Source organism: Mycteria americana, chromosome Z (assembly GCF_035582795.1).
Source record: "Mycteria americana isolate JAX WOST 10 ecotype Jacksonville Zoo and Gardens chromosome Z, USCA_MyAme_1.0, whole genome shotgun sequence".
Lineage (NCBI taxonomy): Eukaryota > Metazoa > Chordata > Aves > Ciconiiformes > Ciconiidae > Mycteria > Mycteria americana.
In genome coordinates this window covers 28,232,626-28,258,764 of record NC_134396.1, presented here as the reverse complement: position 1 = coordinate 28,258,764, position 26,139 = coordinate 28,232,626, and the positions used below count along the sequence as shown (strand labels likewise).

At 37.0% G+C, this 26,139-nt stretch overlaps 1 protein-coding gene across 1 annotated transcript in view; it reads left to right on the top strand.

Annotated features, from left to right (window-relative positions):
- The window catches only part of TTC39B (tetratricopeptide repeat domain 39B), a 71,679-nt gene extending 58,430 nt beyond the window's left edge, over positions 1-13,249 (top strand). The window contains exons 12-19 of the mRNA XM_075526791.1: positions 78-137; positions 456-617; positions 1,698-1,789; positions 2,095-2,215; positions 4,419-4,530; positions 7,646-7,763; positions 11,207-11,323; positions 12,375-13,249. Coding sequence (XP_075382906.1) covers positions 78-137; positions 456-617; positions 1,698-1,789; positions 2,095-2,215; positions 4,419-4,530; positions 7,646-7,763; positions 11,207-11,323; positions 12,375-12,471 — 879 coding nt within the window. The 3' untranslated portion in view covers positions 12,472-13,249. The remainder of the gene's footprint in view (positions 1-77; positions 138-455; positions 618-1,697; positions 1,790-2,094; positions 2,216-4,418; positions 4,531-7,645; positions 7,764-11,206; positions 11,324-12,374) is intronic.
- Positions 13,250-26,139: the final 12,890 nt, after the last annotated feature.

The window sequence follows — 26,139 nt, the reverse complement described above, 5'->3', positions numbered from 1 at the left end:
TCAATAACTTTTATAACAGCAATGTACTTCCCTAAGCTTAAAATAATAACTGGGTATTTTTCTCATATCTTTTCAAGGGTTCTATTATTCTGTTTTATGCTGCCAGAATAGATATACTGAAAGGAAATTTTGAAAAGGTAAATAATTTTTTTTTCTTTTTAAGGTTTTTATTTATTCAGTGTTCAACTTGGGGAAAAAATATCTAATTCATCTAAGTAACTTATTTTAGTTGGACTGATAATTATGCTCTTATCCCTGTTCATGTTCAGTGTCAATATTGATTCCATCTCTCTCTCTCTCTGTAAGTGAGACTGAAAGGGAAGTTTATCTTGTTTTACTAGTCAGGTGTTCTCCACTTGGGTCCTAGGAAAGAATTTGCTCTGTAATTAGACATGGTTCTCATGTGGAGTTGTAATTGAGCCAATTTTCATCATTCTTACTTAACTACATCATAGGCACAGTTGAGGTTGCAAGAATGCATAGCAGCCCAGCAAGAGTGGAAACAGATTCATCATCTGTGTTACTGGGAGCTGATGTGGTGCTACACCTTCCAGCAGAACTGGCTTCAAGCATATCGGTATGCAGACCTGCTCAGCAAAGAGAGCAGGTGGTCTAAGGTAAATGGGCAGGTGGACATTGTTATGATATACCAGAAGCCTCTCCACAGTTAAATTTGCATTTCAGTTTGCACAATAAGTGTAATTTTTGCTTTCTTCTGAAACCCATAAGCAAAAGCACAATGGCACCAAAATGGTAGGTTTAACTGGGTGGTTAAGGATGAATTTTTATTTCACGTTCTGAAGCACCAGAGCCATAACTAACAACGCTTTAGCCCCTCTAAAAACAAAGGTACTTATCAGAGTTGTGAGAAAGAAGAGGGAGACTAAAACTGTTAACTTGCATTTCAAGTCAAGTTCTAACACTCACTAATACAACTTGGCTGAAGAAACCGTGTGTGTTAATTATAAACAGATGAGAGCATGCCTACTCAGCAGATGCTTTGTGACATGAAATGAGAAGGCTGCTGGAGACAGGATCTCACGCGAAAAGTTGGGTTATCTACCTTTTCCTTATAAAAATGTTTCTCGAAGTATGAACCAAGCACAATGTGCAAATAATTTTTGATACATCATTTTTGTTTGTTCCTTTCTAGGTTACTGGTTTATTACGCTTAGCAGAAAAGGGGATACATCCAATTCTTGACAAAAGAGGAAGAGAATAGTATATTCAACATGAAGTGCAAATGTCTTGAATAGAATTATGGATGTTTCTTTTTTTCCCTGCAAAGTCCAGTTATTGAACTTCCCTTGAATCCGTACTCAGATGTTTTATTCTGTTTTTTTCAGGCATGTCTCTACACATAACAGATAATATAATCCCAGTAATGGAATTTAGAATAGTGATGTCATTTAACCTCATCTCTTTATCAGTGATTTGCGTAGTAAATTGTCCTGTTCCTTGCAGGAGACACCTTTAGCATTCTAACTTGTTTAGAATATTAACAAATACGTTGAAAACAAAATTATAGCACAAATTATGTGACAAAGGAAATTCTAAAATTCTATAGTTCTACCTGTGTGAGAATTACTGGAAACACTTTGCTGCAACAAGTGGAGTGAGAGGTTTGAGTCCTTAGTGTATTGACTGAACACAGCAAATTAGATGTGGTAATATGTTGCTGTTTCTTTTTGAAATAGGCAATATATGTGTTCCAGAAGGCAGCAATTCTATGTATGCTTCCAGAGGATGATTTGAAAAGGACTGGTGAGGACATTGTATCTTTATTCAGGTAAACATTTATAAAGCAACTAGATGTGCAGTCTTTTTCTACCATATAAAAGTTTTTGACTTGAGTATCTTTGTCTTATAGGACTGACTTCCTACTTATAACCATCAACTTTTCAGTTTTCTCTTTGCTTTTAGCATGAGAATATTTAAAATGCTGCTTTTATCAGCAACATACGTCCTACAACTGCGGTCTGAGTGGTGTGAAACAATTTAAAATGTTAAACTTCAGAGGCAAACAGCAAATCTTACTATGTGAAATAAAAATTAGATAAAGCAACTCCTTTTTTCCATTTTCCCTCTTTGTAGACAAGTGGATGGTCTAAAACAGAGAATTGCAGGAAAATCTGTCCCAACTGAGAAATTTGCAGTAAGGAAAGCTCGACGCTATGCAAGTTCTCAACCGGTGAAGCTGATATTACCCGCCTTGGTATTTATGCTTGCTTTCTTTTTGTCCTTTTCAAATAGAAAAGAAATAAGTATAATTCATTATACAGGGAAAGAATAATATTATCAGGTACTACGTGTCTGCATTTTTTAAAAGTATTTTTTTAAAGATTTATTGCACTCATGCGTGGGATTTTTGTGAAATGTAGTAGGGGCTGGATCATGCTACCAACTACTAGCAGTCCAAAACCAGAGCCAGATTTTTCACATGAAAGTTCAGACATACAGAGAATGATTGCTGTTGCCATGTGAGGCTGAAAGTCACCTTTCAGCTAGAAACCTGCATGGGTTTCTAGCATATGTGTTCATGTTCTTCAGTTTGGCAGGATTTCAGTCCTTGTCCTCCAGACTCATTAGGAAGTTAAGGAGTACTTCAGCACTTTCTGTTCTGGTGAAAGTGAGGAATGGTGTGTTTTGTTTTGTTTTGTTTTCCTTGTATTGAGTCTGAGTAAAATGTGCAGAAGTTAATGATACTTTACTAATGTTATTCTAATTTCCCATGCTTTTATCTTCAGAGGCATTAGTAGTGCACAGTCTGTTTATGTGTGCAGAGCAGTGATACTTCGCATATGTGTATGCCAAAATTTTTGTACATGGATAATTTAGCAACAACTAAAGATGAAAACCATAATTTGAGAAGGAATTTTTGTTAAAGCTCATTGATATAGAAACAGGAGTCCAAAGAAAATTAATCTGTCAGTTTTAAAATTAATTGTGTACTCAATTATGTATAAAGACCTAAGTAATAAAGTTGTCTTGGACTTGTACAGCACAGTGCTATTCAGTTGTGAGTATATGTCTTTGGTCTTGCAGTCAAATCCAATATCCTTTAATTTAAGAATTTTTCCATCATGGCTTAAGCAAAAATAAACATAGCGTATGGTGTTACTGCAGTAAGCATAAATTAGACAGGACTACAGAATTGAAATGAATCTAGCATAGTGTAGCTGATAGTGTCAATAATGCTATTTCAGACTTTGATAGAACTGTTTTTTCCTCCCTCTGAAAATCCACATAATTACAGCACAAATATAAGCAGAAATATTTCAACAATGTATTGTATCAGCTTCAGAATGACATCAGGCTTCATATTTCAGAGGTGTAACTACAATACGAATACAGTAGAACAAATGATGCTCTTGTGTTTGTGATGGTTGAGTAAAGATCTCGGCAAAGTTTCGTATTGGTTAGCATTAACTCTGTGTATTCTCTCATTCTCTTTGTATTACAATGTGATAATATTTAATGCATTGAAACAAATGTATTGCTAACTATTGTACTGAAGCATCTGGGAAGCTTTGTGCCAGGATTTGCCTCGATTTAAAAAAAAAAAAAAAAAAAAAAAAAAAGATTTTGTAGGAATTATGTTGGAAGTGTGTGTTGGATGTGTGTGCTGGAACCACATTTTTATCCAGAAAGTTTTGTCTGCTTCCGGTGTTGCTCCATATGGAAGGTAACAGCCTATAGATTATAGCATCTATATATAAACATGCACGATTGTGTGTTTGGGTGCACGCATATATATATATATATGTATGTATATATATACACACTGTATATACATGCACACACCCACAAATACACACACAAATTTATCTATAATCCTGTAGAAAGTAACTACTTCCATCTGCTTCTTTATTTCATATGGTAGAGGCCACAAGTTGAACCTAAACCACCCAGTTTTGCTGATGTCTTACGTGGGTGATGGTAAACTATCACGTGACAAAATCTGTTCAGTTTTGTTTTTAAAGATCTATGAAGATACATGATAGACTCCATCAAAAAGGTGTCAAAACATTCAAAACCTAGAAACCCAGGTTAACTTTGCCCACACACATTCAATGGCATTTTGCCTTCCCTATTCACAGATACTCTTATACCACTTTAATTAAATGATTATTAAGGCAAACGTGATTGTCTTTGTAAACTCACATGTAACTAACAGAATGTCCTGTACTCATTGTGGGTGGTTATTTGAAGTTGTACAGATACTTTTATTCATGGTCTTCTCAACAGTGAGTGTTTTGGCTTTGAAACCTTTCATATTGTTTAAAACAAGTTTTTCTAGGCAGTATTTTTATGTACTCAAAATGTTCCATAATAGCCTTCCAAGATATACTCTTTAGTTAAATATTTATGCAATTCCATGAGTTTGTCTTGTGTTTTGTTTTTCTTTTTTTGGTCAGGAAATGATGTATGTCTGGAATGGCTTTGCAATTGTGGGCAAAAGAGCAGACCTCACTGAAAACTTACTGGTAACAATAGAAAAAGAAGAAACTGCTCTACAAAATGAAACTAGTAAGTGATCAATTAAGATGGAATTAGTAAGCTGGTAAGAAATGCTGACATTTTTCTTTGCTTCTGTCTACTAATGTTTTGTGAGGTAAGTGTTGACTCGGGCAATATGATACTAAATCTGAGTATGGAAATTTTGGAGCTGCATGAAAGTTAGCGGTGGTTCTTCAACATGTTCTTTATCTGGCTTGATTGAAGCTGCAGAAGAATACAGAAAACTCAAGGATGTGAGGTTATTAGTTACAAAACTTAACTGATTCTTACTAAGACATTCCAGTCTCTGAGAGCGTTCTTGGAGCGTTACCTGCTAATTTCTTAAATGCCTGAAAAATACTTTTTCTAAACCAATTTACACCACACTTTAACTTTGCTACAGAGGACACATACTGAGCAGAGCATGACTAACTATAAATGAAGTACTATGCGTTGGTCTGTCCGGTTTTTTACTTTCTGGCAAAATAAAACATGTCCGCTAGTTGTAAAATAAAACATTTTTAATGAATAAACTTTGACCGTGGTTTTAGATCTTGATGTATTTGAAGCATAGGTGTTCAGAGTAATGTTTAGAGAATCAGTCCATAACTTATACCTAAAGGAACTTAAGTTCTGTTATTACAACAGGTTTACTGCAGAAGTATCTGGTTTTATCAGGTTTTGTCAGGTGGGTGCTGTCATCTGTTATGTGAACTTCTTGGTAGACTTCTCTTTTGAGTTATTCTGGAATGAATAAATATTATCTTTTCGCACATGGACCTTTTTTTTAATGGTAATTCACTAAAAATAAGTTCCGTTGAACCCAGATTTTAACTACAGTTATCAACAATTTAGCAAAAGATAGTTTTGCCACATGATTAAAACATTAATTATGAAATGTAAAAGTACATCTAATTATGATTTACATATAAACCGAGGTAAAGTTATACAAGGACATACAAAAAATGCATATTGGTAAAATCTGGATGGTATAATAAACTAAATGAGAGTAACTTGCAAGGCCAAGACTGAGTTGGGTCCCTTAACTTTTTTTTTATGCTATTCTTCACTTTTCTGCAGAATCAGTAGTGTGCCTCTTAAATCTCAAGTGTTTTTCCTTTTTGTGTTGTCGTACTAAAACCAAAATGTAGCAATATGCAAGACATCTGCAAATAAAGTCATGTTCCCATGAGTTCTGTGCAGAGTGTTCTGGCAGAAGCTGTTGGGAATCCGGTGCTGTATCGTGCAGAGGCTTGTACTGTAAGTGCTGATCAGTTGTGACAATGAAGTAGATTTCCTGTCAAATTCCTAAGCAGAGATGCACAAGGTACCAAAATAAAAGGAACAGAAATAAAACCAGTACGTTTTTCATATGGAAATACACAGTTTACAAATAGGATGTAATCTGGAAGCATATTTGTTTTTTATGCTTTCTGTATCTTTTTAGTAATAACGACAGTCAAATGTAGTTTTGTTCTGGAGTTTGCATCTGTGAGCCTGATTTGCTTTTAAAGTTATGGACTCAGACAAGATAAAGACTCTGATTACCAGAATTGCTGCTGAATTGAGACCCAAAGAAAGTGATTAAGGCTATTAGCAGAGTGTGGCAAGGATACAATATTATTTTAAGAGACAGCTGTCAGTACTAGATAGCTTTAAAGGACTGCTAGGGTGCTGTAAAAAAGTGTGTTAATTATACACAAAGGTCATTTAGGGATTGAGACTTCTTAGAGAGAGCTGTTGATACTTCATTTGCTTCAAGTGAACAGGCACAGCAAGGAATCTGTCAAGGATTGAAAGTGGTTTTATGTTGTATAGAGCTGAAAATAGAGATGGTAGAAGGAACAGATGAAAGACATTAGATTTTCTTTTTTCTCAGGTTTTCTGGAAATCTTATTTTTCCACAGTTGTGTCATCTCCAAGATAGAAAAAAGGAATTTGTAACTTCAAGAAATTCATTTATTGTGTGCTTTATAATCCTGATAATGATATTTCCTCAGGTATAGAGGACTGCAGGAGGATGGTTTTCCCACATGTATTGCAAGGTTGTCTGTATTAAATTGGCCTGTGCATTTACTGTCATTTACTGTCAGTGTTTTGGCATAATAGCTTTTCTTCCTGTGGGAAATACCAGGGAGATACTAGTTGTTGTTAAAGACTGGCAAGCTTTTACTGACATCAGCGCTTGCCCCCAGTAATTTCAATGAATGAGTCCTTTAGGAGACAGTCACATGAATCGAATACCTTCGCCTAGCAAAACAGGCTACAGGGAATGCAAAATACTCACCCACTGTGCTTCTACCTGTCACTAAAAGCGCAGTCTGTCAGTTATTATCTATCAAGACTTTCTGGGTTTAAACACAGACAGAAATAAGCCTGAATGTAGTGGCAAAGCACATCACTGAATCCTAAGATGCTTTAGTCTTGCATGTTTCAGAACTGTTTACGTAGGATTTTTTTGGCAGACTATTAAGAAAAAAAATAACGTGACCTTAGAGAGCTGGTAATGAGTTGTAAACAACATGATCTGAAGGGAGAGTGTTTTGCTTCCTGAATTGTTAATGTATGTGCCTCCATCTGTCTACCCATATGTGTTTTCTTTCCTTTCTTTTCCTTCCGTGCACCCAGCAAATGCTATAAACTAAGGCAACAAAAAAGGACCACGCTCGTTAAGGTTATATTTTTGAATCGCTTCACAAAAGTTCTTTCACCTTATATTTTTAGTCCTGTTGGACATAACACTTCCTTGAATTTTCCAAACGTTACACACTAGTAGTGAAGCTTCTTAATCGTTAGAGGATGATGAGAGTACTAATAAACATGGTTTCTTGAATTTATACTACCAAGTAGTGCTTCTGGAAAGCTCTGCAGGATGGAGTCCTAGTGTGTCCTTGTGCTTTTCATGTCACTGGTGCTACTGGAGGTCTGCTAGTGCTCTGCAACAGGGGAAGCTGTTAAGATAATGTAGTGCAAAGGAGCTTCCAGTCTCACTGTAGGTTTTGCTTCCTGTTTTAGATGTTACAAGTACAGAAGTCTTTAACTGATGCCAGTTTATGCCTGCTTTGTGCTGACTTCCAGATAGAGAAGAAATTTTCCTTTTCATGATGTCTTCAAACTGTTTGATGTATCTCGCTTTTACTTTTAGATTGCAATGAATACTATATGGATGATGTGTGCATGTTGCAGCTACTGAAGGGCCTCTGCCTGAAACACTTGGGAAGACTCATGCAAGCTGAACTCTGTTTCAGTAAAGTAATTCAAAGGTAAAAATAACATAAACAGACTTTTAACCTTTATATTTTGTAGCTTTGGGTGAAATTTGTGATACTCCTGTAGAAGCCATCATGTTAGAATTTTGAATAATTAAACTTCAACATCCTTTTAAGGAGCTGGAATTAAAATACCTGTGGAAGTAGTTGGAGAACCACAAAACTTTGCTAGTATTTTTCTATAGCAATTTAACATTATATAACTTTTATATAAATGTGTGATGTTTTAGACCAAATAAATCAAACTGCCAGGTAATGCATTTATCTAAATACATTTGGAATTAGTATTTTTGTATTTGCAGAGCTATCAATGTAAGTAAAGATAATTCACATGGATTTCCTGGGGCTTTTTTCAGGATTTAGTACTTCAGTAGTTAATGCTTCTCTGTGTAGATGAGAAGTTGTTGTTGTTACTTGTTTCAGTTGAAAACTTGAGTTTCCTGTGTTACGGATTTATCAAGTACTTTAGTTGTCAGATCCATTTCTACTGTAATAACTTTTCTTTGTATAACATAGAAAATGTTTGTAGGTGTAAACTTTTTAGAATTTTTAGAGTAATTAGGCTGAAAAAGCAGGTTTTCCACATGCAATTTTTCTAATAAATAAATTAGAAAAAATTAGTATTTAAGGAGAATTTGCTATGTATAGTTCTATTGCTTGTTACCATTTTCTTGCCATCTCGCCTTCTCTTGCCATTTCCAAGATCCTAAGTGAGTTTAGTCAAGCACTTTGCAAACTACAGGGCAGCGGGTTTTGATTGGTTACAAGTTAAAGGAATGCTGTTTCTGAAACTCTTGCTCCAAAGGTAGTTGACACAGTGGAGGCTTTTAGAGCCGAGATATCTCAAAAATCTTCAGACAACACTTCTTCGTAAAGCGGATGTTTTGCATAGGAGGAGGAGAAGTTTTCTGGTAAATTAAATATCTACGTTCTGGTCAGCTTTACTCTCTACATTTCTTGGGCTGCTACAGTACATTAAGACTGTTTATCACATAAGAAGTCTCCCTGCTTTAAGACACACTTTCTGTGCATCAGGGCTTTCTTGGTGGATGAGGTGCCTCTGTAGAAGTGTTGCTCTCAAAATGTTGAGAGGTTTTCCAGTGCTTGTTGCAAACTTTTTCGTTCTGCAATATTGGTTGACGTTACTCTGTTCAGATAAGAATCAGAGAGTTGCTTGTAAAAGACACAGGAGAGGCCAAGATATGCAATGCCTTCTTCACCTTGTTCTGTAGTGGCAAGACCAGCTTTCAGGAGTTCCAGATCCATGAAACCTGTGGGAAAGTCTGGAACGAACAAGAATTACCCTTGATGGAGGAGGGTCAGGTTAGGAAAAGTGTGAACAGACTAGACATACATATGTCCATGGCAACTGGACGTTCCTAAGTACCTAGGATGTTGGCATATATCCATGAGTACTGAGGGAGCTGGCCAGTGTCATTGTGACACTGCATTATCTTGGAAAGGTCATGGCAATTAGGAGAAGTTCCTGAGGACCAGAAGAAAGCAAATGTCACCCCTGTCTTCAAGAAGGGTAAGAAGGAGGGTCTGGGAAACTGCAGGCCAGTCAGCCTCTCATCAGTCCCTGGGAAGGTGGAGTAAATAATTCTGGAAACCATTTCCAAAAGCATGAATGTGATCAGGAGTAGTCAGCATGGACTTACGAAGGGGAAATCATGGTTAACTATCCTTATAGTCTTCTGCAATGAGATGACTGGCTCAGTAGATGAGGGGACAGCAGTGGATGTTCTTTATCTTGAGTTTAGAAAGGTTTTTGACACTGTCTCCCACAGTATCGTCACAGACAAACTGCTGAAGTCTCAACTAGATAGGCGGGTAGTGAGGTGGACTGAAAACTGGCTGAACTGCTGGGTTCAAAAGGCTGTGATCAGCAGCATTGAAGTCAGCTGGAGGCCAGTCGCCAGTGCAGAGTTCAATGCTGGGGCCAGTAGTCCTTAACATCTTCATTAAGGACCTGGATGATGGGATGGAATGCAACCTCAGCAAATGTGCAGATGATACGAAGTGGGGGAGGAGTGGTTGATAAGCCAGATGGGTGTGCTGCCGTTCAGAGCAACCTGGACAGGCTGGAGAAATGGGCTGACAGCAACCTCATGAAGTTCAGCAAAGGGGAGTGCCAGTCCCTGCCGCTGGGTAGGAATAAGCCCACGCACCAGCACAGGCTGGGGGCTGACTGGCTGGAGAGCAGCTTGTCAGAAAATGCCCTGGGGATCCTGGGCATCGTGGTCAACCCCAAGTTGACTGTGAGCCAGCAATGTGCCTTTGCAACAAAGGTGGCCAACAGTGTCCTGAGTTGCATTAGGAAGAGTGTCATAGCAAGTCGAGGGTGGTGATCCTTCCTCCCCTCTCAGCACTGGTGAGGCCACATCTGGAGTACTGTGTCTAGCCCTGGACTCACTGGTATAAGAGAGATATGGGCATAGTGGAACAAGTCTAACAAAGGGCCACAAAGATGATTAAAGGACTGAAGCATCTGTCATATAAGATGATGGCGAGAGAGCAGGGAGTGTTCAGCCTGGAGAAGAGAAGACCTGAAAGGGTTACCTGAAGGGAGTGTGTTTAAAAAAAACCCAACAACCAAACCAAAACAAACACACCACCACCACCACCACCCACCACCCAAATGAAAAAACTGACCAAAAAAGAGAGGCAAACTCTTCTCAGTGGTGCCAAGTGACAGAATAAGAGGTAACGGGCACAAACTGAAATACAGGAAACACTGTTTAAACATAAGGAGAATTTTTTTTTTTTTTACTGTCAAGCTGGTCAAACACTGGCACAGGTTGCCAAGAGAGACTGTGGAGTCTCCATCTTTGGAGATACTTGAAACCTAGGTGGACACAGTCCTGGACAGGATGCTGCTGTTGACCTTGCTTTGAGCAGGGCATTGGACTAGATGCTCTCCAGAGGTGCCTTCCAGCCACAGTGATTCTAAGAACTTCTTCTATTGAGGAAAAGTTGAATTTCCTTACTTCTCTGCTGATTTTTTCAGGCAAGCTAGGGTAAAGACATCTCAATTCTGTGTGTGGGAAAGATGTATTTGTATTATACTGCCTAACCTAATGAACGTTATTTTTATCTCAAGTTATCCTTTTGGATGGTTGGGTTTTTTTGAACTTAAGTCACACAATAGGGTCCTAGTCTTAGAATTGTGTTCATGGTAGCTTGGGTAACATACCACACTACAAACAGGAAGTAGGAAAGAATAAATTTTTGCTACTAGAAGGTCATATTGGCAGTATTTTACGTCCACTTTTTACAGGTATAATTAATGTGCACATAGAGTTAAGCAGTAAAAATGCTTCCAGACTGTTTTCTCTGGCCATGTGCTTTTACAGGCAATGATTGCATTTAAAAGTTAACTGGTCACTCGAGGAAAGGTTGTAATTAACCACTTCTGTATTTTTCTGGTTTTCTAGTGAGAAGCAAATAAAATATGATAGTTATTTGGTGCCGTTCACCATGTATGAGTTGGGTCTTCTCTACAAACAACAGGATGAGAGAGAAAAAGCAATAAGATACATAGAAGCTGCCAAGTAAGTGGATTTTTTAAATTTGTATCAGCCTGTAGATTAAGAATAAGTCAGTAACTTTAGAAATTAAGGCATGTGTTTTTTCTTCCTGCCAGCCCCTGTGCAAAATACAAGTAATTATAAATCTGTGTTCTTGACTTGGAAAAGTTGTCCAATATAGTTTAATTTTACAGTTTCAAGGAACTCTGTCCTTCAGGCCCAGTGGAGTAGGCAATATCAAGCAAGACACAGTATGAAGGGAAAATGTCTTCTTTTCATTTAGGCTTCAGAGATGCTGAGGCTCCACTGCGTGCATGGGATGGAGCTGGAGGGTCCAGAGAAAGGATCTGTACCGCTTCTGTCCCAGAGAGCAGCTGGAGGGCTTACATCTGCTGCAGTAAAGGTGTTAGTTGGAGCAGGTTAAAAGCCAGTACACTTCTGAGCACCTCTCTCCTTCCTTTCACATCCTGTCACAGAAGAGCAGTAGAGAGCTAAATTTACTGTAGAGCAGCATGTTTGCTTCATCTGTAGGTTGTAGTACAGGGTAGAATTTGCCCCTCGTGTGTATGGAGAAGTATATGAATCATGCAGTAGTGTTGTAAATTGAGTTAGAAACAATCTCCTAAAACGTTTTTTAGAAACATAGTAGGTTTTTGCCTTTTGTTTTGTTTGGATTACATAGTATGATTTCCCTGTGTTTTATTACCCTGGCTGAGTTGTGTTTTGAAGCTGAACATATACTTTCAGCTAACAGCCTTTCTTTTCTGTAGTCTTCTAGCTTGTCTTTTCACAGCAAACTTCAGTAATCTGGAGGGCTGTTGAAAGGATCAACGTAAGTGGAAGAGATGCTAAGACATGGATTCCATTTATCAGGACGTTTAATTGTTAGTACTGGTATAAGTCTCTGCTCAGTTTGTGGATGTAGCTTTAAAAGTCTCATAACTCATCTTGTGTATCAACCTCTGTTTTCTGTTGGAGGAATGAAGGCTGTTAACTTTGGTACTTCAATGCATGTATGAAGTAAAAACAATCCAGGCAAAAAATGTTTTTCTTAAAATAACTTTCTTGTTTGCAGAAACAACTACAAAGAGTACTCAATGGAGTCCAGGTTACACTTCAGAATTCATGCAGCACTTGACAGCTTGAAGGTGTCACCTGCTTCAACACCCTAAATGAAGAGGGATGCTTTTCATGCTTATAGTGCATACAATAGCCTACGCAATCTTTTTGCAATCTTTTTTTTAATCATGGGAAAGAAACAACCTAATGATTGTTTTCTGTCATCTCTGATTTGTTGTATGTCATTCCTTTAGACTGTTCTTTTTCTGAATAGTGCATATACTAGATCTACTTGGTACTTTAAAGAAGACCTTCTATTTTGTTTGATAAAAGTAATCTAATATTTGACTTGAATGGGGGATATTTTAAAAAATGTTGATGGTGCAATAAAGTTCAATGCAAACACTTTATTTTTTTATATGAAAACAGATGATGGTTATGCAGTGGAACTAGTGATAATCTGTGCATTTTTTGAACGTTTGATTTTCTGCAGTACGTTTGAGACCTTTTTGCCTCTGGAACAAAAATGCAACATCTGCAGATAACCTTACCCACATTTGGCATACCATATTCTGAAATTTGCGTTGCAGAGGAAGAAATTAATAATCTTTGACTTAATTTCATTTTGGGAACAAAAGGTACCTGTCTGAAGTGCAATATTTTCACACTGTCAGATGAAGCTAAGCAGAGCTACAGTTATAATGTCTTTGCAGGTGTGTTTCACTCAAAATAAGTGGTTTCAGGGGATATTTTTTAGTCATAGAAAAGCAGGGCTACTAGGGACATTAAGAGATCATGTATTCTGTATTCTTGCCCTAAAGCAGAATCAAGAGTCTTATGTCCTTCTTGACAGGCTTGTTTAACCTGTTTGTTTAAAAAAAAAAAAAAAAACAAAACAAAACAAAAAAAACAAAACAAAAAACAAAACTTGCACTGAGAGATTTTGTAACATACGCAGGATGTCTTTCCCAGTGGGAAAAGACTGGGAAATTTTTCCTCATGTCTACCCCAATAGTTCTTGACACAACTGAAACTGATCTTGCTTCCCATCTTCTGTGTAATGGATCTGGAGAAAGGATTGTTCTTTTCTTTTTTTGAAGCAGTCTTTTAATATTTGAAGACTAACCCCCTTGTTGGTATTCTCTGTTCTTGGATTCCAACCAAAATAAAAATTTGCAGAATTTATCTATTTTCCTAATAATGGAAATAACTCATTAATGCAAGTTGATTGTGCATCAAAAAGTGAATCCACTTTTGAACTTGGAGTTCAGAAAATGTGCATATTCAAATCATGACTTTCTACTTTCTACCAAAAATGTGAAGTAAAACTGAGATACATTTATAAGTGCATGTATTTTTCGTTTCACGTTAATATGTAAACATCAGTATCCAATTGAGTTTCCCAATTCATTATATATGCAGATTCTGCTAGCTGTCTATTCTTAAAAATAAGAATATACTTGATTTTTATTTAAGTATACACCCAATAATTTCTTTCACTGTTCACATAATGTTCTTTCACTAATTATTGCAAAACTTGGCCCATTTCCGTATTTTAATACCAGTATATTTACTTCTTCAATAAATTAATAGTAACTATGCTGCTGTATGTGATTCTCTGCCCTTAACTCCCACCCAAGAAAAAAACAGAGCAAAAGAAATAGGTGAAAAATGTGTCTTCAGTAAAAGAGTAACTGAAAGTTTCTAATTAAATAGTCAATATAATGTAAATGGTATAGTTATTCTTCTCAGATAACTGACAGCACAGCTTTCTTCTATGACTTTATAAATAATGGAGTCATTTAATTGCACATAAATCTGTAATACAGTGGCATACTTACAGGTGAAGTAAGAGTTAAAAATATTAGCTAAATAAACATAATGGGTCTTTCAAAGTGAAAACCTGATCCAAAGTCTGTTGTCTTCACTAGTTTGGATTTGTGCCTATTGTAAATGTGTAACTAAATTATTGTGTTAAATTATACACATGTAGGTGTGAAGCTTAGATACCCGAGACACTGAATCACTGATAAAATGCAGCATGCTTATTTTAAAATATATTCTATTGACTGTAGCTAAAGTACAAAAGATGATGTCTCTTTGTCAACAGATTAGCATATGCTGCCAACTGACTTCTCTAATTACTTGCTCATTTATATATATCTGATTATAAGCTGTAGGCAGCAAAAATGAAATTCTGTGCGTTATATTTCCAGACAATACTTCTAATACCTCTGGGTATTTACATGTTCAGTTTAGGATTATTTTGGTTCAATCTGATTATTGGATTGTAGGAATAAAATGGGGCCATTTCATTTTCTCAATGAAAGGTGGGGAAAACAATTGCTGGTAAAACTTTTATGATTTTTGTTTCAAATAGTAATTCACTGTACAGAAGAGCTAGAGCTGGGACTACAGACTCTCAGGATGGAGCATGAAGTAGTCTCTGATCTCGTTTTTGTGGGGCGTGTCTTACTGTTAGTATTTTATGGATGATTTGGCACAGAAATCAAAATTAACAAAAAGTAACAATGAGCTTCCTTAGAAGCTGATTTTTTGAAAGTTTAGTGGAAGTGTCATGTAGCGGTGTACTTTTTTCATGGGTAATGATACTGACTGAAGAGAGAGTAAAAGAGAATTTTGTTTTCTTCAGTTCAGCCTTCCAAAGTCAATATTAACGCCCTGTGTATGTTACACTTTGTCTCTTTTGGGATCAGCCTTTTTGCACTTATGCAGAGAACAGGCACATCAACACAAACTTGCAATACCCTCTGTAGTGTTTTGATGTCCTGAGGTCCCCAGCGTAAGTACTATTTACAGCTTGTCTCCTTTTCTGTGCTGCTGTTCCAGACTTGTTTGTTAGAAAGCCCGATTGATCAAGATTCTTAGCTTTATTCTGGATTTTTTTTTTTTTTTGCCAGCTTATTAACAGTGGAAATATAAATGTGTGAGAGTGATTTGTAACCCTTCACTTCAGGTAGGTCTCAGTAGAGCTGTAGAGATGCTATGTCTTCCAAATGCTGCAGAGAGGCATGTCTCCCTGACACAATGCATCACTGATGCAGTATTATTTAGTACATTATGTCTGAGTTAAGTTTATGTCTGAGTTAAGTGATTTGTGGCTGAGTTTGGATGAAAAGTCTGTGGCTTTTTTTTTTTCTTTTTAACCTGCTGTATACTGTACTGGGCCTTAAATACAACTCTGATTCAGTCTGACTGCTCTTTATAATTTTCACTTTACTTGCTTGTGTCCCGTGGGAATTTTTAATAATGTGCTGAAACTTCGAGCAAAGCTGAGCATTTACCCATGATGCTATAACCTCTGTTGATAATAGTAGGAATTATAATATATATGAGAGCAAAGCTAAGTCCTTAGTTTACATTAGTTTAGCCTTGCTTGTTTAGTTATGTTATGACAAAACGTTATTCTGATCTTTCTGATAATAGTTGTATATTTTTTTAAGGTGAGAAGTAACAAAAGTGAGGAATAATAAAATAGCCTGTTTATAAGACAAAGCTTCTCTTTGATTAAGAATTGTCTGCTTAGAAAATAAGGAAAAAACCCCCTTCTTGACTGTGCATATCATTCAAATGTTTAGTCTTGGTGAAAGATCGTTGTATTATGGTTTTTAAGTCCTAGCTCACCACTTTTTAGCAAAAATCAAAAGAAAATACATATTAATAGAAAGCTGATTAAAGATTGTTTTATATCTGTTCTAATACACATGGGTAGCAGCTGTATGTAGCACCTTATGGCTAGAAAAATGTACAATAATCAGATCCTGTTACGCTTCTAAAACACCTTGCCGACTAATGTATAAAAGAAGTAATTTCTTGTAACAAATCCAGCTTAGACTTTGCAATTATTTCATTACTAATCTTAATGTTTAATGTCCTTTTGTTTCTGTATATTCTTATACTGCATAATGCAACAACTAATACTTATATTTGCACTGGTAGTGCGGTTTATCTGCTTCTCAACTGTTGAGGTTTGCACATGTTCATATCTGGTACTTGAGTAAAACCAAGGTCAGAATAATGGCAGATGAGGGATGATGCAGTATGTTCTGGTTTTAAGAGCATGTAGAAATGTTCATTGTGATGCATTGGAACAGATGCTCACTTCAGAGGAATAAATCACATTTTATGCTTGTGCTACTGCATGCTGAATTTGGCACTGTATTCTAGTTGTGCATAAAGAACCTTCATCTGAGATTTATCAAAACAATATCAACAAAAAAGGCCTGATCTCAAGTTTAAACATGCTATCTTGGGCATATAGCTCTTATACAACCTATCTAGGCTGAGGGGTTGTACAAAGCTATCAAGTTCTAGGAGAGAATAAAAGGTCTTTTGAAATGTAGATAGCAAATACAAAATAAACTACTTCAGTATTAATTTCTCACCAGAGATCAAATAATACCTTTAAATGGTGTAAAATACAGGAGTGATTAATAATTAACTCATCAGTTGAGATGAAATTAAATTCAGTGAGAACTAGACATTATATGGTCTTAGGATTCTTTTAATATCCCAACATTAAAAACAGGGAGAAAATGATCTTTTTACATGTGCACAGGGCTTGATTTTTAGTAACATTTAGAAAAGAAAATGTTCAAAGTTGTCTTTTAATGTGGCATGGTTAAACGTTTCTGTAGTTCCATGTAATTTTATCTGATGCTTCCCAGCAAATAGGTCAACTTAATTACCAGTGGTTTGAATGATAAGAATGGTGATTATGTTTATCTTAAGAACAGAGATAGTAGATAACTTAGCTCACAGAAAGGCAAAAGAAGGGAGATGCTCCTGTGTACTTGCTGCTGTCTGTAAAGATGCTAATTTGCTCTCAATTATTAGACACACCATAGTCCAGAAAGAAACCTTTGTAGCTAGATTAGAGTGCTTGCAGAGTATTGAATAAAGAATGTACATTGAATAGAAGGAAAGCACACACTGAAGAAAGATACAACCACAAAAATAGGAACTACATCTGTGTTCATGCAAGCATTTGGCAGAAGTTGTGTTACATTTATAAGTCTAAGCTATAGTCATCTGATCAGCTCAACACTTGGACTTCCTGTAATCCAGCCAGGGGAAGTATATCGGTGGTGCTGGGACCTTAGCTCAGTTTGATTGTTCGTGGTTTTTTGGTGGTGTGGTTTTCTTCTTTTAAATCTGGTCTTGTTATTTACTCATTTTTTAATAAATCCTGTAGGACAGCTTCATAAAGAAATTTAAGCATTGTGGCTCTGAACTTTGTAGTTTGTAGAAGAGTTTGTAGAAGCCTCTGGAAAAAATCAGAGCCTATGGTTAGCATAGAAAATTCAATGTTTAATGAATGCAAAATTAAATATTCTCTTTTTTGCAGAAGTGTAAGCATTCAGTTCCAGTCTATGAGGAAGAACATGTCAGCTAGTAATCACAGCTAGGAATACCTTCCTAGATTTAGTCACTCATTTAAAGAGATAACTTCTTCAAATGCATTTGCAGTAGGTGGTGTCTGTTGTCTGTGCCATGCTTTTGTACCATAAAAATTGTAGTTAGAGCATCCAAGCCGAGTGGGCCATATTCAATACCTACCTTATCTGAAGCCATAGGATGAAGAATACTCAGTGTTGATGATATGCCACTGTGTGGGTAAACTATTAAGGTTTTACCAAAATCCCACTTGAGAGGTTAATATCCTTATATGCTTGAGCATGTAAATGTGGATCTCAAAGCTTAATTTTCTTATTGTAAAATGGGTGTAAGACTATATTAAGATAACTTTTTTGAGATGCTTAACTGACCTGCTCTTACTTCAGTATCTAAAATCAGGGTGGAGGGATAAGTAAAATTAGGTTAATGCTACTTATATAGCTTATGTTAGGCTTAACTTGTTTCAGAGCATTAGGAGATCTTCAGAATTAAACTTGATGTAGAAAAGAGGGCAGTATGAATTTAACTATGGTTTTATTTTTAATGCTGTTTTACTCACGGGGATAGAGCTTATGCCCAGGCAAGACACAATGTCTAAATATGCTGAAGTACAGGTATAAAACTTCCATCCAAATCACCCAACCCACCTTGATTAGATTATTTCTCTCTTTTAAGAGAGGTTCTGTATTGCATGCATTGATGAACCTACTGAAACAATACTCTGCAAAGGAATCCAGCTGTAGTTTAAAATTTTATATGGTTTAGAATGTGCATGCTCAAGCTTTACGTTGACAAGATGTTGCCTTAAATCTCTTTCCAAGCTCTACAATCACATTAATATAATTGCTTCAAATCAATTTGTGTTAGTTTTTACATAGGAACATTCAAAACTTCCCATCACTGTTGAGAATGAAAAAAAAAAAAGTTAGATTTTTTTCACCTACTATTCATTGTTTCATACACTCAGATAGAAGACAGGTTGAAAGAAAAGTTTATACTTGTTTTATGTATAATACAAATAAAGTTCAAGATTGATTTCTTTTCAGAACCCAAATGGAAGATGCTCCTCCTGTATTTTACATGAATTTTACTAGACTGTCCATATTCTGTGGAAGCAATTTATTTCATTTATTCTAGTCAATAATACACATAATGCTATAATCATTGTGTCTATTGAATAATGAATTTTGAAGTGGTAGCTGCTTTAAATCAGATTCTTATGAGCTGAAAGAAAAGAAAGAGGGCTGGAAGTGGAATGCATTGTGGGGAGTTCAAGGTCTGTACAGAAGATGAACAGTTAAACGGGATGCTACTTAAAATGCAGTAGACTCTGGACGCCAATGACAATCCATATGTTTTAGCGTGTAGTGAATATGAAACAACTTACAGAATATGCTGTGGCTGTTTTTCTTCAAACTAAGATTTTAATAGTTTAAGCAGAAGAAAATAAACAAACCTTGCCTGAAAATTAGAATCTGCCACCAGAATACTGTATGCCGTTGAGTAATAACAGTTCTGCTTATTGAACAAGTAGCCCTCTTTGAAGGAAATCCGAAGAAGAGTCAGATAAGTTAGCTTCATATTCTGGTTACATGTTGTAAGTGAAAAGCTACTGCATTGATATCTCTGGGATTTCTGGAGCCATGCAATGTAATTAAAATCAAATTATATCTTTTCTTGTCTAAACAGTTCCAGTGGATAGTCTTCAATGCCACTCGGTAAATTGGTGGACCTTATACTATGAATGTTCCATTTTCTATCTTTTTCAGTTAACTTATATTAAAACAGCTGTGTTTTTCATTTGATATGCTACTCAAATAGTATGTAGCAATAGAGATACCAATTGGGTTTGGGTCCACTGCAAAACTGGATTTGGGTTTTACTGACTGATGTTGGCAGGACAAAAATGGAAAGTTAGCACCTGCTTTCTGATACAAGCAAGTTCCCTTAACTTATGGAATCTTACCTACTCACCTAAGTGAGATGAGGTGTGCCAGTCTGAATGCCCTCCAGTGCGTTGTCTGGAAATTTTGTCTGAGTGGACTTTGAAAACTATTACCTGCCCAGTGTTTCTGGTGTGTGAAACCCAGTTGGAACAGTGAGAAGTTTGTCTTCTTTCTTGACACTTCTGAAGCTAAAAAGGAAAAACAGAGCCATCACTTTGCTTTTACTTTTCTTCCTTGATTTTTTTCATTACTTGCCTAGGACAGCTAGGTTGGAATCCTATTCTTATATGTCTGCCTGACTGTCTGAAATCGGTACCAGAGCCTTCAAAGAAAAATCTTTTGTGTCTCAGTAGTGTCTGTGCTCTGTGTGTCCCTGGAATAATGCAGAACTGAGATGCCTGCTTGTCTTCGCTAGCTGTAGCAGTTGCCCCCATTCAGATGGGAAAGAGGATAGCCATTAGGAAAGGGTCAAGGGGGGAAATGCAGGAGAAGTTTGGGTGTGAAGGATAAGAGTGGGGTAGAAGTAGGGATATATTGGATAGCGATTTCCGTAGCACCCGAACCATTGATGTCAGATTAGACTGTGGGACCAAACAGAATCATGCGGAAGGATAAAGCAAATGGGATTGTGATAGAAAGGTGTCAAGTAAGAAAAATAATAGTGCAGAGTAATCACTTGCTGGCTAAAAGGAGGCAATGTGATCCAGAGGTAATGCAGAACAAGCCATTTCTTTCTGCTTAAGAAAAGAGCTGATGAGGATAGTCCTCCCATCGGGCCAAATTAGGGAGAAGGAGCTATGCTCCTGAGGGGGCTATGCAGAGTGAATTCTGCTCTTACAGGGACTATATTCAAAGAAACAGTGTACAAATTGCAAACCAAAGTTGATACGAAGTAGTTATTTTGAAGCCCTTAAATCCTTCCAGCTCCTGAAATCCAGACAGCTGCTGGTTTCATGTAGTTGGAGTTCCCTGTTGACAATTGCAGAGAAAGAGTGTTTCGAGTTCCTGTGTGAAGGCTTCTCTCCCATCAGTGCAGCCTGAACAGGACTCTGTGCCTGTGTGAAAACCTTGCAGGACTATGACTAATAGCCATTTCTTAGGATGATGGATGTGTTAAAAAAAAAAATATACTAAGTTTTGGAGAAAACATGGAAGTTTTGTAATGCCAGATCTTAAACATTTAATGGTTTTAGGTTTCTTCCAAGTTAAATTGAGAAAGTTTGCTTTTACCTTTATGAATTGCTGACTGGCTTGGCAAGACTTTATTTAAAATTCATTGTGTTCATTCTGGGTTAGAACTAGACAGTTATCTACATACAGATGTGAAATGGGATTCATATATCCATCTGAACTTTGGGCATCTACTGTAGGTTTCCTCAGAGGACCTCCAGAGAGAAAAGTTTAGGGCAGGTGAGTCATATGAGGATCAATACTGATCAGACTTAATGGCTAAATTAGATTAAATTGACTAATGAAAATAGTTGGTCTTAAATTGTTACTTGTGTTGTCATAAGTGTAAAATTAGAGATTAGGGGGGGGTACCTGTCCACCCCCTTTTAAGATGCTTCAGCTTCACTGACATTAACTGTAGTAAGGATCCTAGTATAAATGAGTTGCTGGCATCTACAGACATTCTACAGACATACAACAGTCTGAAATGCTGCTCAGCCAGCTCTAGTTGTGTTATGGGCACCAGCTATAGCTAGGGCCAGTGCACGATTTTCCTAGAATAAGCAGCTTTCCCAAGAGTACTGTTCTTAAAACAGGGTTTATATAGACTTCATAGCAACTGTCTGTTCTCCACTAGGGCACATTTTAATCCCTGCACTCATTTTGAGGGGATAAAAATAAATAAATCACTTAGTGAATTAATAGCAGCAACAATTTGAGTAGAGAATATAGAGGATAGAGCCTATGATCCTAGTAGAAAAGGCTAGAAATGAGCTGATACTAGAGTACAGCTTTTTTTCAGAATGCTAATAAAATAGTATTTTCCAAATTTTTGAACAGCTGTTTTAGTTAATGTTCTGTTAATGGTCCTATAAGTTCTTGCTGTTGAATTTCCTGTGAGATCTGTAATGTTTGTGGACCTTTACACTTAATTTTGAAGCTGTTCTCCTGTGGATTGTGGGTTTTTTTGACACAGAAGCTAATACAACTACAGCAATTGTATTTTTAATTACATAATAAATTGTTTCTATCCAAAAATGTGTGCTATTTCTTTGGAGGGGATTGTCTGGCACTTTGAGGGGGATGGTTTACCAGTAAAATCCAGCCAAAGAGACTGTCAATTTTACAGGCTAAGAAGGAGTTTTAATCTCTTGTTGTTTCCTGATTTGGGTAGGTAGTCAAAGTCTTGGGAGACCAGGATGCCTTCCATAAGCCACTGAGAAAGAGCTTGAACTCTTTGTAAAAAGATGTTCATATTTTACTCGTTGACTTCATCAGAGCTGTTTATGCTAATACACTTACTGTGACCTGGATGATTTCCAAACTACGTTCTTTGATTTTAAACCATGAGTGAAACATTGTGGGGGGGAACAACATATCTCAGCATTTCTGACCATAAAATAGTACAAATATAAATGGCATAATGGTTATATTACATGTCCAACTACTACATAAAGCTAACTGAATTTTTCAGCATTGAAATTCCTGAAATACCTTATGCTGCTATGCCAAGGCAGCACCTGGCAGGAATGAGTACATCCACGAGGGCACCTGCTTAGTTTCTCTGGATGGGGCATAAGGGGATGGAGAGGAAGGCAGACCACAAATTTTTCTTTCTCCTTTGCCTGATAAATCTGTGTTTGACCAGCATGTGTGCGCTGGGGGAGTTGGGGGTCTTCCTTTCCAGTTCTGTCTGTTCATTAAGTAATTTGTTCTTTGTGGCGGGTAATACAGTTATGATGGGTGGAAGGGTATCATCTGTGTTAACTATTTTAGGTGTACATTAAATAATTAAAAACCAAACCAACCAAGCAAAAAAAGCCCAGTGGTAACTTTGTACCAGGGACCCTAGAATGAGCAGGGATATTACACTCTCCAGTTATTGCCAGTCAGAAATATTGCACTCTCCAGTTATTTTACACTCTCCAGAGTGTATTATATTACACTCTCCAGATACTACACTCTCCAGTTATTTCCAGTCAGAAATAACTGGAAAAACTCCATTCTTCATTGCTGTTCATTTAATGAAAGCTCATATATCTTTAGTCAATTTGTGGTATGGAATAACTTAACTGAATTTCAAGTTCTGAAATACATTTTCCAGTCCAGTAGATAATAAGCTACATAGTAAAGTACATATTTCTTTCAAGGAAGAGGGCCTCTTGGATCAGTTCAATGGATCAATTTGTGTAACAACAGTCACTATAAAAATGAGATGTAGTAGTGCAAGGGTCATGTGAAAGTCTTATATTGCAAGATCTCTTCAAACAAAACCATAAAGAAAACACTGGTAAGGAGCAGAGTAAAAAATGCTAGTGGAAGTAATTGCTACTTGATAGGCAACAGAAAAAATCAACTTTTTTCTATGCAATTCTTGGAGTTGTTTGGAGCATACTCTCTGCCCTCTCCTGAGAAGTATTTTAAAATGCAATGCATTTATTAATAAAAGTATCCCTACAGACCTACCTCTGGAGAGAGCCATAGTATTGACTAGTAATCCTGGCAAGAGGAAATCTGGAGGTGTTGCAGTAACATACTGCCTTGTGAATCTGAAGGTTTTCATGAAGAACATGTATGCAAATTCATCTCATCCTGTTCTAAGTTTTAATTGTAGCTTGTGGTATTTTCATAAGGAGTCTAGTTCTTTAATCTGAAACTTCTTAAATTACAAGACTGTTTTTGTAGCATGGATCTGACGGCTCTGCCAATAGGTGAAAATTTTTAGCAATGATTAAATCCGTTAGACCTTCATGAACTATCTGTTTACATGCACAGTTTTTAACTCTCAGACTTCTCAACTTTCAGTCACAAGATCTGAATAAATACATTACATTAATAGAGGATTCTTTCCAGGGAGAGAAAGTAGGACCTTCAAGCAAAATCTTAAGTCTGAAGTCAGATTTCATTTGGAATAGAAAAACATTGTTTTGACCAATTTAAAGCATGCAGCTAAATCATAACACTGAAATAACAGAATGGGGGCAAATTTTTAGCTGGCTTGTGTTGCTGTGACACCAAAGGAGCTGATGATTTCTATTAAAAGAGTGAGTGGTGTTGGACTATTCTATTTCTAGTGCAGTACTCTTTCTGCCAGAGAGTGTCTGCCATGTTGTATCTGTCCTGAACCAGAAGCAGCAATGAGAGATGGGCGGAAGACCTGATCCACCACCTGAAGAGTGAAGTATCTTCATCCATAAACCGAGCACGTTTCCAACATCCTGTTCTGTCATCTTGTTCCCCCAGCACACGCACATTCTGCGTTTGATAACACGCATACTGGCCTAAGGTTATCATAAACATGCAGTTAAAGCGTCTTGGATGAATGGAGTACTTAAATAGTGTTTTAGCTAGGGACAGGTCAAGTAACACTTCTTTCTATGTTTACGTTTAGAAGTATGTTCAATGAGTTTTCACAAATACAAAAAAGAAAAAAAAAAGATGATGTTCCAATACACTTTTGAGTGAGAAGTTAATAGGATTAGTATTAGCCTTTGTTAATCCTGTTTACTGCTGCAATACAGCTAGGCAAGGTAAAAGTTGTAACAGGCTGACTGCAAAAGTGCAAGGGCTCAGCTGGTATGTCTAGGTAGTTTACAGTAGGCCTATGCAGGAGTTTCCTGGACATGAATCCATTATGTTGTTAATTATTATAATTAAAAACATTGTTTCTCAGAAAATAAGCTGCTCAGTTAAATGTAGCTGCCAGCTCTTTCTCCCAGCTATTTCTGGGTGAACACTCAAGTAATATTTAAACTGTCCTGTTCTACCTAAATACTGGCAGCTGCTACCCAAATTGCATGGCAGCAGCCTGGGGCAGTAGCCCCACTGGATCTCACAAGAAAGACTTTGCATTGTAACTCCTACTTTAAACGCCAAAGAATCCACCATTATCCACCCAGTGCATCCATAGAGATTTCAGTGTGCTTGGTGTGACCTGACTATCTGATCATACTAATTGGTCTCCTATGGCCAGCTACTACTGTAGCACTGTAAAACACTTGCATGGTTTACATTACTGAAGAGGCTTGAGAAGTATCTGCAACATCTTATGAAGAAACCAGGAGTTTCCAGTGCTGCAGCAGCACCATCTGGAGTATTACACGGTGCTGCTGTGCCACTTAGCAGGGTTTTTTGGGGTAGTTTTTTCTTCCCCCTGCTAGCACCATGCTGACATTTTTGAGGGACCTCATATTGGCTACCACTATGTACCTCAGGCACTAAAATACAATATACCATCAGCAAAACCTTGTTTAGATCTGTTTAACACAAACAGGATTGTTTTTAAAAACAAAAAAAAATCCCAACATCTCTCAGATCTTTCTGGAGAATTGGGCTTCCATGGGACCTGGCAACTGATGACTTCAGAGGCAGTTTCATCCAGAAAAGGCTGAAATTTTTAAGGCATAAAAAGCTAGTGGTGGTTCAAGAATTTGAAGTATTTTCAAATGGTTTCAAGTATTTTCTCATCAAAGTTTCCAGTTCATGTAATGTTTCTGTGAGCCGTGAAGGGGCTGTGAACATTTCTGTTACAGAGCCTGGATGAAGCTCTCTTCTCAGAAGGAATTGAGGAGGTCTTGAGTGACCATTCCAGTTAAGAAACATGAAGCCACAGCCACCCTGAAATACTGGTTTCTGGATGCTGGAGAATAATGAGGAAAACATTTTATGGTACAAAACCAGCTGACAATCAAACAGAAACTGTCTGAGCTCAAGTGTGTTTATACTGCAGGCTTTTTGAAAGGTCTGTTCAATCTCTTAACTCAGTAAGTGGCTGATTTGTCAAAGGATAAGCTTTTGAGGAAAGCCAGATGGAAGGACATTGAACTCCTTATTTTGTTTGAAAGAAAATGGATTGTTTGTTGCAGGATGAGGTTTTTTTGTTGCTGATGTTCTGGAAATTCAGCCAGTTTAAGCTATATTACTTCCGTTCAGTTCATGTTGTTAGTAGCTTGCGCAAGCTACATTTTATTAAATTGCAATGTCGTTAGAGAGTGTTAGATGAGGAGAACATGATTATGAAACCTAGAGGCTGGACACCTGAGAACAGGCTGTGCCCTGTTCTCATGACAAAAGCTGACATGGCTTACGCGAGGCTCCTTGCTGCATTGTCCGATCACAGCAGTTCAAAGCAGTAGGACGAGCTGCTAGGAGTATGAGCAGCATATTAATGAATCTGCAAAATTAAAAGAAAGGTAACACAAAATGCAGCTGTAATGAAGAAATGTTTTTCTGAGTTAGGAAAAAAAA